Raw genomic sequence first — 18,276 nt, 5'->3', positions numbered from 1 at the left:
TGATGTTTTCATTCTTTATTAAGTGCTGACATTTTGAAAAATGCTTATTAGTCACTCCTTTAAGTTGTGTGATTGTGTGTGTGTGTGTGTGTGTGTATGTGTGTGTGTGCTGTAATACAGTTAATTGATTCAACTGACGTTTGGTCAAGATTGGGCTTCATAATTAGAAAAACCAAAAAGATTGGCATGTGGAGGTTTCTAGTCTTAACATATGGTCAATAATTGTTCAGCAAATCCCATGCAATAATTTACAGTAATGTAAGTGGATCCAGAATTGTAAATTTACTTATTAAAAATATGAGGTAAAATATTTCCAAGCAATTAGTGATTTATTAATCATTATACAATACTTAATATTATTCTGATAAAAAACCCAAACAAGTTAATTGCCTTCAAATATTCCTTGCTCCATGGCTACTGATTTAATCATGCTCCTCCTGCAATATTTCTGCTAACATTGGTCAGTACAGTTGGGGTGTTACCTTCCTGTTATTCACAGCCTGTGAGGGCAGAAGAAAAAATCAGAGTCTGCTTAGTCAGAGGAGCAACAGGCAATGGACCCCAAATGCCAGTGTCTGGAACTTAATGATGGCCACTTCGTTCCCATTCTGGGATTTGGAACCTATGCCCCTGAGGAGGTAACATTTGTGGGTTGGGGTTAAGGTTAGAAAAGAAAATGGATGTAACGTGAGTGGAAGTGGACTTAGATTGTCAAGTTATTGAGTTCCTGTGCGACTCTGGGAGGGTCACTTGGTTCTACTAACCAGGCTAGAACCAACCCCTATGAAAGGGGAGGAAGCATTCAGTCTTCCCTCGGCATCAGAGTTTGAAGCTGTGGTCACCTACCGATGACTCTGGGTTTCCCTCCAGTGTCTGTCTCTTTCCCAGCTTGGCAGAAGAGGCGAAACTCAGCCATCAAGAATACTGACTGTCAGCTGCTTTGCTTTGAGGGTGATTGCAATTGTGTGGTTTCTCTGTATGTTTCGTTCATTCAAGAACTCTTTCCTCTTTCTGAAAAGAAGTATTTGAGGTAAAAGGTCCTGAAGATGAGGTGAATGATAAATAACGGGAGAGAATTGCTTTTCTACTGTGTTGTGCCTGCTAGGTGCCAGACGAGAAATGCTCCGCCTGTGTTTTGTCTTGTTTTTCTGTTTCTGCTTGGAAAGTTATTCTAATGGAATATATAATATCACTTGAGGGGATAAGCTACAGTCTTATAGGGCAAGGTTTCAATTCTTGATTTTTTGTAATATATTTTTTATTAAACTATAATCTTCAGTGCTTGGGTGTAAGAGGGGCGAAATGGACAATTTGCTAGACTGGAAGCCAGAAAGTTTGCTGTCCACCTTGTCTTTGGAGTACATAGTTGTATGACAAAGAACTGGTCCTTAAACTTTGAGTCTCACCTTTTTCATCTATAGAACAGAAGGAAATATTCAGAGACACTTTGGAGATTGAAGACAGGACATGTTTACTTATTTATTTATTTTTATTTAATTAATTAATTTTTGGCTGCGTTGGGTCTTCTTTGCTTCGCGTGGGCTTTCTCTAGTTGTGGCGAGTGGTGGCTTCTCTTGTTGCAGAGCACGGGCTCTAGGCGTGCCGGCCGCAGTAGTTGTGGCATGCCGGCTTCAGTAGTTGTGGCATGTGGGCTTCAGTAGTTGTGGCCCACGGGCTCTAAAGTGCAGGCTCAGTAGTTGTGGTACATAGGCTTAGTTGCTCCGTGGCATGTGGGAACTGCCCGGATCAGGGCTCCAACCCGTGTCCCCTGCGTTGGCGGGCAGATTCTTAACTGCGCCACGAGGGAAGCCCCAGGGCATGTTTAATTTGCAGCATAAAGTAGGATGAGGGGAGGGAAGGGTCCAGGCTATTCCTGAAGCTCACTGGTTAATTCCTGGGTAGATCTCCGAATGCCCGTACATTTAAGGAAAACCAGGACTAGACCCAACAAAGGGCAGTTAAACCAAGTCTCTACCTCCTTGAAAAAGAAAAGATTCTGAATCACATAAAAAGAAATGGAATATTATTCAGCCTTATAAAAGAAGTTATCCTGCCATTTGCAACAACATGGATGAACCCAGAGAACGTTAAGCTAAGTGAGATAAGCCAGACATAGAAAGACAAATACTGCATGATCTCTTTATGGGTAGAATCTTAAAAAATCAAACTCATAGAAGCATAAAAATCAAACTCATAGAAGCATAGAGGCATGGTGACCAGAAGCTGGGGCCGTGGCTGGGAAAAATATAAAGATATTGGTCAAAGGGTACAAACCTTCAGTTATAAGATGAATAAGTTCTTGAGACCTAATGTACAACATGGTGACTATAGTTAATAATAATGGGTTATATTCTTGAGATTTGCTAAGAGAGTAGATCTTAAGTATTCTCACCACAACCAAAAGTTAGCTATGTGAGGTGATGGATCTGTTAACTAGCTTGATTTTGGTAAATCATTTCACAATAGATACTTATATGAAAACATCACTTTGTACAACTTGAATAGATACGGTTTTTATCTGGTGTGTTCTGTGTGGCTACACTGGTAGACAGAGGACTCTCAGAAGCATTCATCTTGTTTCTTGATGCTTTGTACCATGAACATTATACCTTTGTTGACTTTGCTTAAAATATCTCACTGTATAAATCATATCCATGACTACAACTTTATGCTCAGTCTTATGAGTTCCTCCAGAAAATCACTGAAACTGGAGGTGGTCTTGGGGACCTCTAATGTCAGTGATGAACCAGTGATTGCCTGGGATTGAAGGACTTCCTGGATGTCCAACTTTAATTACTTACCAGGAACATTGAGAGAAACTGTTATGCGTTCATCACCACACATGCAGAACTAACCAAAGGCATGAAGAAAAGTTGATTCTTGGGAAGATCAAAGCTTGTGTCTTAGCAATCTCTTAATTCTGTGGATATCCAACTACTACCTTTGTTGCTTATGTAGGTTCCTAAGAGTGAAGCCCTGGAGGTCACCAAATTTGCTATTGATGTTGGGTTCCGCCATATTGACTGTGCTCATTTGTACCAAAATGAAGAGCAGGTTGGACAGGCCATTCGCAGCAAGATTGCAGATGGCACTGTGAAGAGAGAAGACATATTCTACACTTCAAAGGTGCTGTGTGTGTTGTGTGAGTGTGCACATGTGTGCAACGTGATTGTGCACAGGTGACAATTATATAATAGGACCAGTAGTTGTCTGGTGAACTGTGCTTATCGGTATAACTTTTTTCACACATATTTGTATATTAAATCTGGTATCCAAAAAGAAAATGAGAGTGATGATGGCATTCTCATCATTGCTGTGTTCAAATTTTAATTTTAAAGTAAAGTCACTTTACTTCTCTGAGCCTAGGCCAGAGCTGTGTTATTTCATATGGGCTAATGAATCAGACAGAACTGTGATCAGATTATAGCTTTCCTTATCATCTAGGGGACTTTCTAAAATTTCTTCAAGTTCTAAATCTCAGTTCTTACGTCCATCAGTGAGAGAGAGCAATAGGAGAGGCAGTTTGTATATTACACAAGCTCTAGCAAAAGTGTCTTGAATTATGTTCTGCTCATATTAATATGTTCAAAGCACTTTTCCTACAGTTATATAAACAAACAGATACTAATTCCTGAGAGGATTGATTCTTTGATAGAATTAGATTAAGTCTGTAAACTGCTTTTAAACTCTATCAAACATAATTCAGATAATGAGTATGGTAATTATTTGATAATACATTTATTTCTTGGATCATTTCTTTTTATTGTGAATGATGTACTGATGATAAAATCAATCAAATAATAAAATTTACTTGGGTTGGTTAGATCAAAAATGGAACTGAAAAAGAAACAGAGTGGTTTTCCTCTGTGGTCATCTGTTTCTAATCAGGAAAAATGTCTAATTTTTAGGTGAAAGAAGAAAAACAAAATTACCTAAGGCATTAATTTAACATAGCTCCCATTCTTTAACCTCTGCAGCTTTGGTCCACTTTCCTTCGACCAGAGTTCGTTCAACCAGCCTTGGAAAAGTCACTGAAAAATCTTCAACTGGATTATGTTGATCTCTATATTATTCATTTTCCAGCGGCTCTGAAGGTTTGCGATTTGTATGATCACGTCTATTTTATTTCTTGTGTGAGAATATCTACCAACTTGCATGGATGGTTGAATTCAGATTTTTCTTAGTAAGATGTAGAGATGATTACACTAGAGTAGAATTCCCAAAATCATAATTTCTGATTATCTTTTTATTGGGTTTCTTTGAATCCTTAATTTTCTTTCCATGCCTCCAAGAGAAAAGAGTTCAACAATCTCACATCCTCTGCCTCAAAAACTTGAGGAAATAAAAATAGACACGTTCAACACAGGGTCCCGGGCCTCTTGGGGATTTCATGAGCACACAGTTTGGTGCAGCAGTGGTGAGCAATGAAGCTGCCTTACACTTGAACATGATAAGTTTATCTCCTCTTTCACCCTTTCAAATTGACCGGAGTTGGTGGTGCTCTCTCTGGGTGGGTCTAAACCTAGCAGCCTTTACAGGGACTTGGGAGACCTTGCCTACACCATTGGCTGTCTTCACAATGAGTTTTGTAGACTGCACTTAGCCATTAAGAACTGCATTATGTAGAACTCTTGATCTGAAGTTACAGAAATCTACTCAAACTACCCTATGCAAAAGAGTTTATTGGACTATGTAGATGGGAAGTCCCAGCCATGGATAGATTTAAGGATTTGCAGTACTCTTCAGAAATGTCTCCTTTTTTTCTATCCCTTAACTTTGTAGTACTCTTGGTTTGCTTTATTTTTACCTCAACATTTTCCTTCGGTGGCAAATTAACCTTGATCAGTTCAAGGCTCATGGTCATTAACATTTGAGAGCAGGTCTGGATCTTCCACATTCCATATTAACCTAAAAATAGCCTTGCTGATTCATGTGCCTGCCCTAGGGCTATCAGATGTTCAGAGGGAAAAGGAAATCGGATTGTCAGGCTTAAGTCAAGATTGCACTTTTTTTCTGGAAATAAAGCCATGTAACTTATTGCCATTCTTTACATAAGTCACTCTGAGTCCCCTTTGGGACCTAGGAAAATTCTATTTATTAAAACATATAGTAAGTGTGAGAGATCTAGAATGTTGCTACACCTACCTCATGGATGTTTAGTGTCCTGGTCCTAGATGTGCCTGGCAGCCTGGTTAAGTGTGGGGAAATTATTTAGTGACATATTTAAAATGATTGCTTCTATTCTATTCCAGCCAGGGGAGGAACTTTTTCCCAAAGATGAAAATGGAAAAATGATATTTGACACAGTGGATCTCTGTCGCACTTGGGAGGTGAGTCTGTGGAGGAGAGAGCCCAGGGGAGGAAGCCAGGAGAGGGGGAATCTCCTTCATTTCTTCCACCTGTGAGAATGGGTTGTGGACCATCAGATTCAGCAGTTCATGAACTTTAAAGGGCTGTTATGCTGGGGTGGTGTGGACGAAATCATTGCTGAAAGGCTCACAGAGAGGAACGGAGAAGAATTTGGGACAGTGAAGATAAGCATCTCTTTCCTTCAGTGTGATATATCTTCTTCTGGGATTTTCGAAGGAAGAGACAGTAATTCTTATTTTATTTTATTTTTATAAATTTATTTATTTATTTATGGCTGCGTTTGGTCTTCACTGTGGTGTGCAGGCTTCTCATTGTGGTGGCTTCTCTTGTTGTGGAGCATGGGCTGTAGACATGTGGGCTTCAGTAGTTGTGGCTCGCAGGCTCTGTGCCTCTCGCAGTAGAGTGCAGGCTCAGTAGTTGTGGCGCATGGGCTTAGTTGCTCCACAGCATGTGGGATCTTCCCGGACCAGGGCTTAAACCCGTGTCCTCTGCATTGGCAGGCGGATTCTTAACCACTGTGTCACCAGGGAAGTCCCGTAATTCTTATTCTTGTGTCACAACCTTCTTCCCCTCTTTTCTTCTTGATAATCCATGCTAATTCTTGACAGGTGACCCTGTTAGCATTTTTTCAGCGTTTATTCTTGTTCTATAGCCCATTGCAAATCATGTTCACCACCCCTTATCCCCCACCCCCAGGCCCTGGAGAAGTGTAAGGACGCAGGACTAGCCAAGTCCATCGGGGTGTCCAACTTTAACCGCAAACAGCTGGAGAAGATCCTGAACAAGCCGGGGCTCAAGTACAAGCCCGTCTGCAACCAGGTGAGCAGCCTCTGTCTCCTCTCCTTTCTGCTCTTCATAACCTCCTTCCTGTAGTAGAGCCAGATGTCTATTTGTCTTCCCCTCCTATTCATCCTACCTTTGTGGGACAGAAGATTCTAGAGAGCAGAGCCTCTGTCTGGAAGGGTGTGAATAGAACCCAGAATGGTATCTCTGTGTGATAAAGTCTTGGTGGAAAAGATGGGGAGGGCTTCCTGCTAAATTGTGGGTAGGAATTTAGGGAAGGTAAAGGAGATAAAGGAGGGTTAGAATAGTTACCCAGACCTTAGAGGAAGGTGGCATTTCCCTGAGCTGTAAAGGATGACCAGAAATTGGATGGTGAAAGTGCCTTGGAGGGAACTGTGTACAGGTAGGAAGGCCATGAATACATGGAATGAAAAGCAAATAAAGAGCGAAAATGAGATCTCATTGAGGTTTTAAGAGTTTGTGTGGGGTTCAGATGCCTGAGTCCTTAGTCTCAGTGTCTCAGCTTTTAGAGATCTTCAACAGGAAGCATAGTACAGAAAAATTTGCTGGAGACTATGAAATTCATCCAGGTTAGAGCGTGAAGTTAATGTCTTATGGTGATACTAACAGTAGATGAAATAGTCACTCAGGAATTAGAGCAGACCTTGTGATTTACTTGGTCTTCGTATGGTTCTCCCATTGATTTCTACCTTAAAATTAAATGTTTAAACACATTTTTTCTCTGTTTGATCCTTTGCTCATATATTTTTTGTTGTATTTTTACTTTTCTGTGGTGAGAAAACTTAATAAGAGATTCGTCCTCTTAAATTTTAAGTATTACAATACAATGTAATGCAATATTGTTAACTGCAGGGACAACGCTGTACAGCATATCTCTAGAATTTAGTCATCTTGAGTAATAGACTTCACACCCATGTTTAGAAACTTCCGATTTCTTCTTGCTCCCAGACCCTGACAACCATCACTCTACTCTTTAATTCTATGAGTTTGACCAGTTTAGATATTAATATTTGTTTTTCTGTGACTGTTGTATTTCATATAATGTAATGTCCACAAGTACAACCTGAAGTCAAGGAGTAAGAGTCTTCTACAGAAAAAGTAGCTTGTAAAATTCAAGATTTATATATATCTATATACAGCATCAACATTTTCAATTATAAAAGTTTAAAAATTAATGTGATTTTAGCACTAATTTTGCCTCCAAGTTTTCATTGTGAAAATTTTCAGATATTAGCAAAGTTAAGGGTATGATAGAGAACATCCATTTTCCCTCTTGTATGCAAAATTTTTCACATTTTGCCACACTGCCAGATGTGTATATATATATATATATATATATATATGTATATATATTTATGTATGTAATATTTTGTTGACTTGAATCTCATTGTAATTCACATATCACTTTGAGACATGTTTCTCAAGCTCTTTTAACCTAGCATGGTGGTCACTCAATCATTTTTTTTAACCATGATATCCAGACAGGTTTTTGACAAATATAATAGATTTATCAGACTATCATCTTGTGATGTTAGTTAATTTGTTTCTCTATTCTCAATTCCTGTAAATGAGTAGATAGATCTGAACTCCTTACTACCTTAAGGTTAAACATTTTGACAAGAACACGTCCTTTGCATGCTGTGCCCTTCAAATGCACCCCAGTAGGAAGCACGTGATGACAGCTTGTCCCACTGTGAATGATGGCACTTTTGTTCTGCTGGTAAAGCTAGTGGTAGCTAGATTTTTTGTTTGGAAATGTGTATTTTCCCTGTTGAAATTACCTGGTCATCTGGGGAAGTTAGATTCTCCCCAAATTTTCACACAATGGTTGAGAATCCATCAATGACTTTCACCGGAATTAGTTATTTCATTGGGATGTTTTTCAATATTTTCAACTTAAATACTCTTTTTGATCTTCTTACCTGACATTTTATTGCAAAAACAAAATTCTTTCATTAATTCAGCATAAAATACCTTATTCCTATAAGACAGGGTAAAAACTTAACTCCTTCCCCTTAATTCTCAGTTTCTGAGAAAGGATTTATTGTAATAATCACCATCAGTGGAGGCAAATATTTTTGTTCTTTCTCTCTTTCATCACTTGGGACTCAGGGATTTTTATTTACTCTCAGTGTTACATTTGCTTTTATTCATTATTCCTTTTGATGCTCAAATCTACCCAAATGTCTCCAGTGGGATCCCCATCAAACTGGTTCTTTTAGTGCTTCAGACATTTCTTCATGAGTCTTGGAGCAAATTCTTTGCAAAATTTGATGTCCAAGACTCAAACAGGTGTTTTTCTGTCTCAGATCTGGAATTAGGCGTGTCTCTTGGTAGTGTGTTTAGTAATTGAGATCTGGTCCCTAGAGTTACTTGTTCTCAGGAATGTCATTATTTTTTACCTTTTCAGGGACAGAGATATAAAATGTATTTTTTTTTAAAAAAATCATTATTTGATGTTGATACTTCCAGTTTAAATTTAATGTTACACAGTTTTTTTCTTTAGATTTTTTTAACTTCTAACATCTCTCTGTCATATTTACATTACCATTTCATATAATCTGAAACTCTTCTATGTTGGCCTTCTACAGGTGGAATGTCATCCTTATCTCAATCAGAGCAAACTGTTGGACTTCTGCAAGTCAAACGATATTGTTCTTGTTGCCTATGGTGCTCTGGGATCCCAACGATTAAAAGATTGGTAATGAACCCTAATGAAGACAATGGAGAGTTTACCTAAAATTCAGTTTTTGATGAAATATTTTTAGTCATACCGTACTCAGTGCTCTGGAGATAACTCTCAACTTGCTTGGGGGAGAAAGGGGAGGGATAGAAGGAATCCTTCTCTTTTGTCTTCCCATCACCCAGCCAATTTTCTTATATTATATGTGTCCTGTTGTAGATTGATCAATAACACGTGTCTGTATTAAAATCTATATATAATCCCCCAGCTGAGACCTAAGACATAAGCTTAAGTCATGATTTACTTATTTATTACCTAAGGAACACATTACTAGTAATAGACTCTCCAGGCTTCACTTACCTTATGTATAAAATCAGGATAATAACATATAACTCCCAGGTCTATCATGATCCAAAAAATTACAATTTGAACCATTTTTGTAAACATCTGTAGAAGTATTGCACACTGTAAGTAATGATGAAATGAATAGTTCTCATTTTGAGACTACTCAATTTTTATCAATACCTGAGAAAATTAAACTAAAGAATATCCCAGTCTTTTCCTTCTCTTTCTCCTTTCATGCTCTTGTACTTACTTTGGGGCTGTGATTGGAGAATAAAAACAGCCACTGAGATGTAAAACAGAAAAAAAACATGATTGTGGAAGCATTGATCTCAACTCAATCATGCATCCAAATGACCTGGAGAGCTTTGTAAACACAGATTGCCAGGTGCCACAATTGAGTTTCTGATTCAGTTTGTCTGCAGTTAAGCCATGGAATTTGCATTTCTAACAAGGTCCCAGGTGATACTGATGCTGTTGGTCCATGGACCACATTTTGAGAAGCAGTGGTCTAGAGTGGACCTACTTGGTCTGTTTGGGAAGCCTCCTAACAAACTGAATACTCAGTCTCAGATCTTCAGCATTTCCGAATTTCCTTCCAGGGTGAACCCGAGCTACCCAGTTCTCTTGGAGGACCCAGTTCTTTGTGCCATTGCAAAAAAGCACAAGCAAACCCCAGCACTGATTGCCCTTCGCTACCAGATGCAACGTGGGGTTGTGGTCCTGGCCAAGAGTTACAATAAGAAGCGGATCAAAGAGAACATGCAGGTGATGAGTGGGGCTGTGGGCACAGGGGTTCTAAATAATATCCTTCACGAGGGTCATTCTTTGTCCAGCTCTCAAGACTATCTTTGGGCCAAGATGATTTATCTGTTATTTATCGTGCACGTATGCCTTACGTATATTCCTAATGGTTTTCTCCTCCTACTGTGGCAACAGGAGAGGTGGCATGGCTGGATAGGATTAAGATTGGACAGAAAATGGAGATTTTAGTTCCAGCATTACATCTGCAATTTATTCTGTCACTCTGCAAGTGATATCTTATTTTCTTTATTCTCAGTTGACGAAATTGAATTGTGATTTTCTTAGACAGTTGGGCTGCTATAACAAAATACCACAGATTGGGTGGTTTAGAAACAACTGAAATTTGTTTCTCACTGTTCTGAAAGCTGGAGGTCTGCGATCAGGGTGCCTGTGTGGTCATGTGAGGGCCCTCTTCCAGGTTACAGGCTTCTCCTTGTATCTTAATGTAGTGGGGGGCAACGGAGCTCTCAGAGTCTCTTCTATGATATATGATATTATTTAAATCAAATTCATGAAGCCTTCACCATCATGACCTAACCACCACTCCAAGGTCCCACTTTCTAATATCATTGCAGTAGAAGTGGGTTTTCCAACATATGAATTTGGGGAGCACACAGATTACAGCAGTGATCTTCAACCTCCATGTCATCATGGTTTTATTTTGCATTCCTCTGAATAGTAACGTAGTTTCATTTTCATACTTCTAATCTCCCTGAGTTTCTGCCTTTGTGAAGTTCCTGTTCAAGACTTTGTCCATTTTTATTAGGTTGTCTCTTGATTTATATGTATGAGACGATTATTATACTGTTAGCCATAGCTGTACAGCAAACTCGCCCCCATTAAGGAGTTTAACGCAGAAATCATTTACGCATCTCATGATTCTGTGGTATGACAATTAGCCTTCATTCAGTTAAGCTGTTCTCTCCTTGGCTGGGCCCTCTCTTGTCTTTGCAGTCAAATGCAGAGCAGCTAGGCAGTGCTGCTTTAGCAGGTGGATTTGGATGTTGTCAGAGGAGCCAGCCCTCTTCTCCATACGGTTTTTCATGTATAGTCGGCTAGACTGTGGCCACTAACCTGGTCTTCATCTCAGCACAGTGGTATGATACCAAGGCAATGAGTGGGAAAAAAAATCCTTGTCATGTCTAGGCTCAGAACTGACTCGCCACTTCTTCTGGCAAATTTCATTGTCCAGTGCAAATTACAGGTCAGGCCAATTCAAGGGGCAGGGAAATATTACCCTGAAAATTTGTTTTTGTCTTTCCATTCAAATTTAGCCCTGTAATATACCTGGAACTGATTTTCTAATATGACATGAAAATGGATATATATACATATACTTAAATAGAAACCTAATGTCCATATTTTCCCACAGATTTTCATTGTCAACTCTGTTGTGTATCAAGTGTCCATAAGTACATTTCTGGCCTCTTTCTTCTAGTTAGCTATTTACTTTGCTGCACTGTCTTATTGTAGTGGAAAATAAGTCTTGCTTTGAAGAACGGTACATTTTTCTTCTTTAAGGATGTCTTGGCTGCTCTTGACTAGCTGTTCTTTTATATAAAATTTAGTATCACTTTACCAACTTCTACAAAAGAAAAAAATCTTTAAGTCTTTGGTTCATGTTGCATTGAAACACTAGATCACTTTAGAGAAAACTGATTTCTTTTTAAGATTGAGATTTCCATTCCATGACTATGATATGAATTTCTAATTATTTAGGTGTTCTTTAATATTTTAAATACATTTCATAACTTTCTCTACAAAGGCATTTACATAATCTTTTTTGTTCAATTTATTCATAGAGAATGAGTAAGTTTGATATGGGCTTCTCGGATAGGTTTTCACGGCAGGGGGTTCTCCTTCCAATACTTGCTTAAGCTCAAAGCTGTGTCATACTTAGGGGTGCTGGGAATGAAAAATCAGTGTAATGTTTGGTCAAGTACGAGTATTTTCTCCAGGTTGTCCAACTGCCCCTTTGTCTGGAAAAAGATTTTTGTCTGTTTGTTTTCTGTCACAAGTAATTCACTTAGAAAGATTTGGGATTGATGCCTTGCAAGCTGTGTGTGTGTGTGTGTGTGTGTGTGTGTGTGTGTGTGTGTGAAATGGAGCAGAAAAGGAGAGGGAGTGGGAAGGAGAGGTGGAGAACCCCGCAGAAGTGTTACCAGGCTGGTTCACTTGGAAGCTGAGGACAGGCGAGTCTTCCCTGTACTCTCTTCTTGCCTCCATCCAGCTGGAAAGTCCTCCAGTTCCCAGGGGGAGGCCAACTCCTTGGGGAAGAGGTTAATGTGATTCTTCTCTTCCTTCCAGGTTCTCGATTTTGAATTAACTCCAGAAGACATGAAAGCAATTGATGGTCTCAACAGTAATGTACGATATTATGATTTACTCTTGTAAGTGACTTGTATATATTTCACACATATTGTTTTCTTTTTTCTTTTTTATTGGAGTATAATTGCTTCACAACGTTGCGTTAGTTTCTGCTGTACAAAGAAGTGAATCAGGTATATGTATACATATATCCCCTTACAGATGAACCTGTTTGCAGGGTAGGAATAGAGACGCAGACGTAGAGAATGGACTTGTGGACACGGGGGTTGGAGGTGGAGGGGTGGGATGAATTGCGAGATTTCGATTGACATATATACACTACCGTGTGTAAAATAGATAGCTAATGGGAACCTGCTGTATAGCACAGGGAGCTGTGCTATACAGCACATAGTTTGGTACTCTGTGATGACCTAGATGGGTGAGATGGCGGGGTGGGGTGGGAGGGAGGTCCACACACATTGTTTTCTGTAGCATGTAGGTCAGCAGAGAAACTGAGCTTCCCTAACCAGGAAGGCAGGCCTGATTTCCAGTGTAGGAGTAAACCAGGGCTTCCTGTAGACCTCAGACCAGAGGTTTCTTCCAGGGCTCTGTCTCTGACCTAACAGAAATGTGAGCAGGGCCCAGGACAACTCATAAGTAAAATCACCAAAGTTCACATTGTGGTGAATTCACTACCTTATACCCCTCATCTCTGTGCCTGGTGTACTTCCTCTCAGGGCTGACGTACCCATTAGATACAGAAGGCACAGTGCCTACAGCCCACTATTCTTTTAGGGACGTAGGAAAATGTTTCACCTTTATTTTTTTTTAAATCAGGGGAAAATGATTTGTATTAGTAATGACTATGTAACAGTGAATCCAGCCTGGATACATTCATTTTTATCCTAACATAATTGACAAATATGTTAATATTTGTATGGAGGAGGAGCCCATAAAGGCCAATGTGCGTCGGTGCTGCGAAGGCACAGTGGGGCATGCTTCCACCCCCTCCCCTAAATGTCTGGTGGCTTTTCTCCCTAACGTGCATTTCTTTCCCAAGACATCATCCATTTCTTCCAAATTTATCTCTTCATTGGACCTTTTTCCCTATTATAACTCCATTTCCTCATCCTTGTAATCTCACCAAACTGAATTAGAATTAGATCATGAACTTAACTGGCCCTCCAGTAAGTGACTGCTGTGTGCTTAGCAGGATACATCCAGATAAGATTGTGTGGGTGTCTCTGGTTTCTTGATTTAAGACTTACCTCAGTGTTGCCCTTGTCCATCAGGAGTCCATCCCCTGGGGAGCCCCTACCTCTTCGACTTTGACTTAATTCACAAACATAGAATTCCATGTTCAATTACTGCAGGAGGATATCAGGACTGAAGAGAAAGAAGACTAATCAAACAGAGAAATTTGGAAGGGAGTTTAGAGAGAAGGGAATACAAATTATTGATAAAGACACAGTTTCAAATGAAAGATGTCAAAACGCTTTCTCTTGTTTGTAAAGCTATATCATGATTCAGAGAAAGGATATTATACATGAAAAAACAGGTGCAAAGTTACTTTTCTGTACTCAAATCTTTGAAGTATTCTTCTGTGTTCTCCTTATTAGGCTGTGAATGCCTAGACTTACTCATATTTGTGGACTCAGGTCAATAGCATGGCTCCCGGCACATGGACTTGCTCAGAATGCACTCTTTAATGAATTGAATGGAAAAAGACAAACTTAGAAAGAAAAGTAAAAACATGGAAAAAAAGGAAAACAGCAGTAATACTAATTCCTTGATAACCCGTGTTTTAATACATTATAAATTAAGAAAACAGTAATCCCTTTTTATCGGTATAGTTACTTATGTGTACATGATATCCCAAGAGATTAGAAGTTTTTTAACAGAGCACCCTCTATTTTGGGGGGTGCTCCATGTTTATGTGTTGGATGGATGTGTGAAAAAGATCAGCAAGATTCTTACTGTGATTATTGCCATCATCCAGGGCCAAATGTTCCACCTGGGGCTGAAGTGACCTTAGCATTTCATCTATAGTTCTTAGACCTTCTTAGAAATTGTAATTCCAACCAAGGTAGATATCACTGTGGCTTTTATGTTGCATGTGAATGTGGGAACTGGATATGAAGATGCAGTTGACATATGGACCGGGAGCCTGCATATATGTATGTTGTAAATGAGTTGGTTGTAAATTTAGAGTTTTAGAGCATCCTAACTGCATCCACAGAGGAGCACTCTCCTTGACAAGTGTGAGACAGAGTTAATAAAATTAATCTCCCTCCTTCTCTTTCAGCATTTCTGATCACCCTGACTATCCATATTCTGAAGAATATTGATTATGAGTGATCCACCATGGTTGTATCAGAATTGATTGATTCTAGGGGTGTGGAGAGAATTGCTATAATCATTGGAGCTAATTAAAATCTGTGTCTCTGGTTTAAAGCTTCTTGCATGTTTTGGTGTGTGTGAAATAATAAAGATTTCAAAGTAAGAATACTCGGGAGGGGGATCAAAAGGCAGAGTCGGAGGATCTTGAACTCACCTTCCTCCATGAAGACATCAAAACTACCACTACATATAGAGTAACTCTCACTGCAAACAACTTGAAGAGTAGCAGAATGGCTCTGTACAACCCAAGCTATCAAGAAAGAACCTCACAGAGCCTAGTATGTGGGCAGGAGAAGCAATCCATTCAGGACCCACACCCCTAGCAGGTGACCCAGAGGAGTATAAACAGGCTCAGGGATCCTCCTTAAAGAGCGAGGGGTACAAGACCCATATTAGGCACCCCAGGTCTGAGGACTGGCACTGGGAAGACGAGCCCCTTGGCTGGTTTGAAAACCAGTGGGGCTTACCATAGGGCTGTAAGAAACCAAGACTCTGTTCTTCAAGAGCGTGTACACAGACTTGATTGCTTTCAGTCCCAACAGAGACAGCAGATTGGATTGTGCTTGACGCTCTGGCCGGTCTGCCAGGACTACCTCAGTGCATGCCCAGAGCCTCCTGCTCCATCCCCTCCTGCTCTGGCACTGGTCCCTGCTAAGGCAGAGACAGCCATCACATGCACAGGGAGAAAGTGGTGGCAACTCAGAAGTGTGTCTCCAGCCCCTTGGGCCCTAGCCCTACCCCCAACAGGTCACCAATTGCCATTGAGCCTAGAAGAAGCCTCAGCTCACACCTAACTCTGGCTCTAGTCCCTCTGACTCCAGCCCTATCTCCCAACAAAACAGCAGCTGCCAGCTCACCTAGGGAGAAGACATGGGCTGTGCTCACTTTAGATCCAGCTCTCCCACCAATGCCACTGGTCACAGGCAGACCACATAGAGATGCTCCCACACAAGGACACACGTTTAGACTCTGGAATAGGTAACTGTTTGCCTAATGTCATAGAGACAAACAGAAAAGACCGAACAAATTAGATGAAAAACACACATGTTCCAAATGAAATAACAAGATAAAACCTCAGGGAAAAAAACCCTATCGAAAGCAAGATAAATAATTTACCTGATAAAAGACTCAAAGCAATAGTAATAAAAATGCTCACTGAATGTGGGAAGATAGTAGAGGAACACAATGAGAACCTCAAAGAACTAGAAAATATTAAAAAGATCCAATCAGAGCTGAAGGATACAGTGATTGAAATACAAAATACACCAGAAGGAATTAACAACAGGTTAGGTGACACAGAAGAACGCTCTCACAACCTGGAAGTCAGAATAGTGGAAATCACTCAATCAGAGCAGCAATAAAGAATAAATTATTTTTCATAAGAACAGTTTAAGGGACCTCTAGGGTAGCATCAAGTGCACTAACACTTGCATTATAGGGGTCCTAGAAAGAGAAGAAAAGAGAGAAAGAGGCAGAAAATATATTGGATGAAATTATGGCAGAAAAGTTCCCAAATCTGAGAAGGCAAAAGATATCCAGGTGCAGGAATCACAGAGAGTCTCAAACAAGATGAAACCAAAGAGGCCCACAACCATACATATCATAATTAAAATGGCAAAAGTTAAAAATAGAGAATTCTAAAGGCAGCAAGAGAAAAACAATGAGTCACATACCAGGAAAACCACATCAGGCTATCAGCTGATTTCTCAGTAGAAATATTGCAGGCCAGAAGGGAGTGGCATGATATATTTAAAGTGCTGAAAGGAAAAAAAAAAAAAACCTATGATCAAGGACACTCTACTCAGCAAAATTATCATTCAGAATTGAAGGAGAGCTAAAGAGTTTCCCAGACAAGCAAAAACTGAGTTTATCACCACTAAACTGACCCTACAAGAAATATTAGTGTCCCCCTTAAGTGAAAAAGAAAAGGCTATAACAAGAAATAAGAAAATATAAAATGGGAAAAATCCCACTAGTAAAGCCAAATGCATAGTAAAGGTGGTGCATCAACCTCTTAAATAAACTAGTACAAACTTAAATAAACTAGTACAAATGTAAAAGACTAAATTAAAAAGGGATAGACATGAAGATGTAAAATATGACATCAAAAACACAAAATGTCAGGATGGAGGGGTAAAATGTAGATCTTTTAGAATGTGTTAGAGCTTAAACGATATATACGTATATATACGATATAAACGATATATAAAGCAAGTAGATATAGGTATAGGTTGACATATATAAACTTCATGGTAATAATACATCCAAAACCTACAGTAGAGGGCTTCCCTGGTGGCGCAGTGGTTGAGAGTCCACCTGCCGATGCAGGGGACATGGGTTCGTGCCCCGGTCTGGGAGGATCCCACATGCCGCGGAGCGGCTGGGCCCGTGAGCCATGGTTGCTGAGCCTGCGCATCTGGAGCCTGTGCTCCGCAATGGGAGAGGCCACAACAGTGAGAGGCCTGCGTACTGCAAAAAAAAATCCAAAACAACAACAAAAATACCACAAGAAAAACCCTACAGTAGATACACAAAAATTAAAGAGAAAGTAACCCAAATATAACACAAATAAAGTTATCAAATCAAAAGATAACAGACTAAAAGAAGAATAAAAAGACAAGAAAAACTACAAAAACAACCAGAAAACAAGTAACAAAATGGCAATAAGTACAGTACTATCAGTCACTTTAAGTGTCAATGGACTCAATCCTCCAATCAAAAGACATAGAGTGGCTGATTGGATAAAGAAATAAGAACAGTATACATGCTGCCTTCAAGAGCCTCACTCCAGAGCTAAAGACATGCACAGAATGAAAGTCAGGGGATGGAAAATATCCTCCATGCAAATGGAGGCAAAAACAAAACAAAAACCTGTTCTAGCAACACCCATATCAGACAAAGTAGACTTTAAAACAAAGTCCATAATAAAAAACAAATAAGGGTATTATATAATGATAAAGGCATCAATCGAAGAAGAGTCTATAACATTTGTGAACAAATATGCATTTAATTTAGAAGTACCTACATATATAAAGCAAATATTAACAGAACTAAATAGAGAAATTGACAGGAATACAATAACAGTAGGGGACTTTAACACTCCACTTACATCGAAGGTTAGATGATCTAGCCAGAAAATCAATAAGGAAAAACTGGACTTAAATGATACATTAGACCAGTTGGACTTAACAGATATTTAAAGGACATTCCATCCAAAAACAGCAGGAAACAAATTCTTTGCAAGTGCACATGGAACATTCTCCAAGATAGATCACATTCTAGGCCACAGAAGAAGTCTCAGTAAATGTAAGATGATGCAAATTGTATCAAGAGGCTTTTCTGATTGCAACATGAAATTAGAAATCAATTATAGAAAGTAAAATTAAACAAACAAACAATAAGTGGAGACTAAGCAATATGCTACTAGAAAACCAATGGTCATTGAAGAAATCAAAGAGGAAATAAAGAAATCCCTTGAAACAAATGAAAACGGACACACAATTTCCAAAATCGCAGCTTAGCATTTTGCTGACATCACTGTACATGTTAAATTTTATTTGGCTTCA

At 39.4% G+C, this 18,276-nt stretch overlaps 1 protein-coding gene across 1 annotated transcript; it reads left to right on the top strand.

The window, feature by feature from the left end:
* Positions 1 to 512: 512 nt before the first annotated feature.
* On the top strand, positions 513 to 14,755 carry LOC309818921 (dihydrodiol dehydrogenase 3). Its single transcript, XM_082648913.1, has 9 exons — positions 513 to 638; positions 2,959 to 3,126; positions 3,978 to 4,094; positions 5,253 to 5,330; positions 6,067 to 6,189; positions 8,766 to 8,875; positions 9,802 to 9,967; positions 12,311 to 12,393; positions 14,616 to 14,755. The coding sequence occupies exons 1-9, from the start codon at positions 555 to 557 to the stop codon at positions 14,656 to 14,658; spliced, it is 972 nt and encodes a 323-aa protein (XP_082505039.1). The 5' UTR covers positions 513 to 554; the 3' UTR covers positions 14,659 to 14,755.
* Positions 14,756 to 18,276: the final 3,521 nt, after the last annotated feature.

Source organism: Grampus griseus (genome assembly GCF_964374135.1).
Source record: "Grampus griseus genome assembly, chromosome: 2".
NCBI classification, from domain to species: domain Eukaryota; kingdom Metazoa; phylum Chordata; class Mammalia; order Artiodactyla; family Delphinidae; genus Grampus; species Grampus griseus.
Note: the sequence above shows the minus strand (reverse complement) of the source record. Positions and strands in the feature narration are given on the sequence as shown.

Bases quoted from the DNA above. Each gene is read 5' to 3' on its own strand.
- LOC309818921 (XM_082648913.1), top strand. From the start codon at position 555: ATGGACCCCAAATGCCAGTGTCTGGAACTTAATGATGGCCACTTCGTT. The intron at 639-2,958 runs GTAACATTTGTG...TTGCTTATGTAG, and splicing joins GAACCTATGCCCCTGAGGAG to GTTCCTAAGAGTGAAGCCCT. The intron at 12,394-14,615 runs GTAAGTGACTTG...CTTCTCTTTCAG, and splicing joins CGATATTATGATTTACTCTT to CATTTCTGATCACCCTGACT.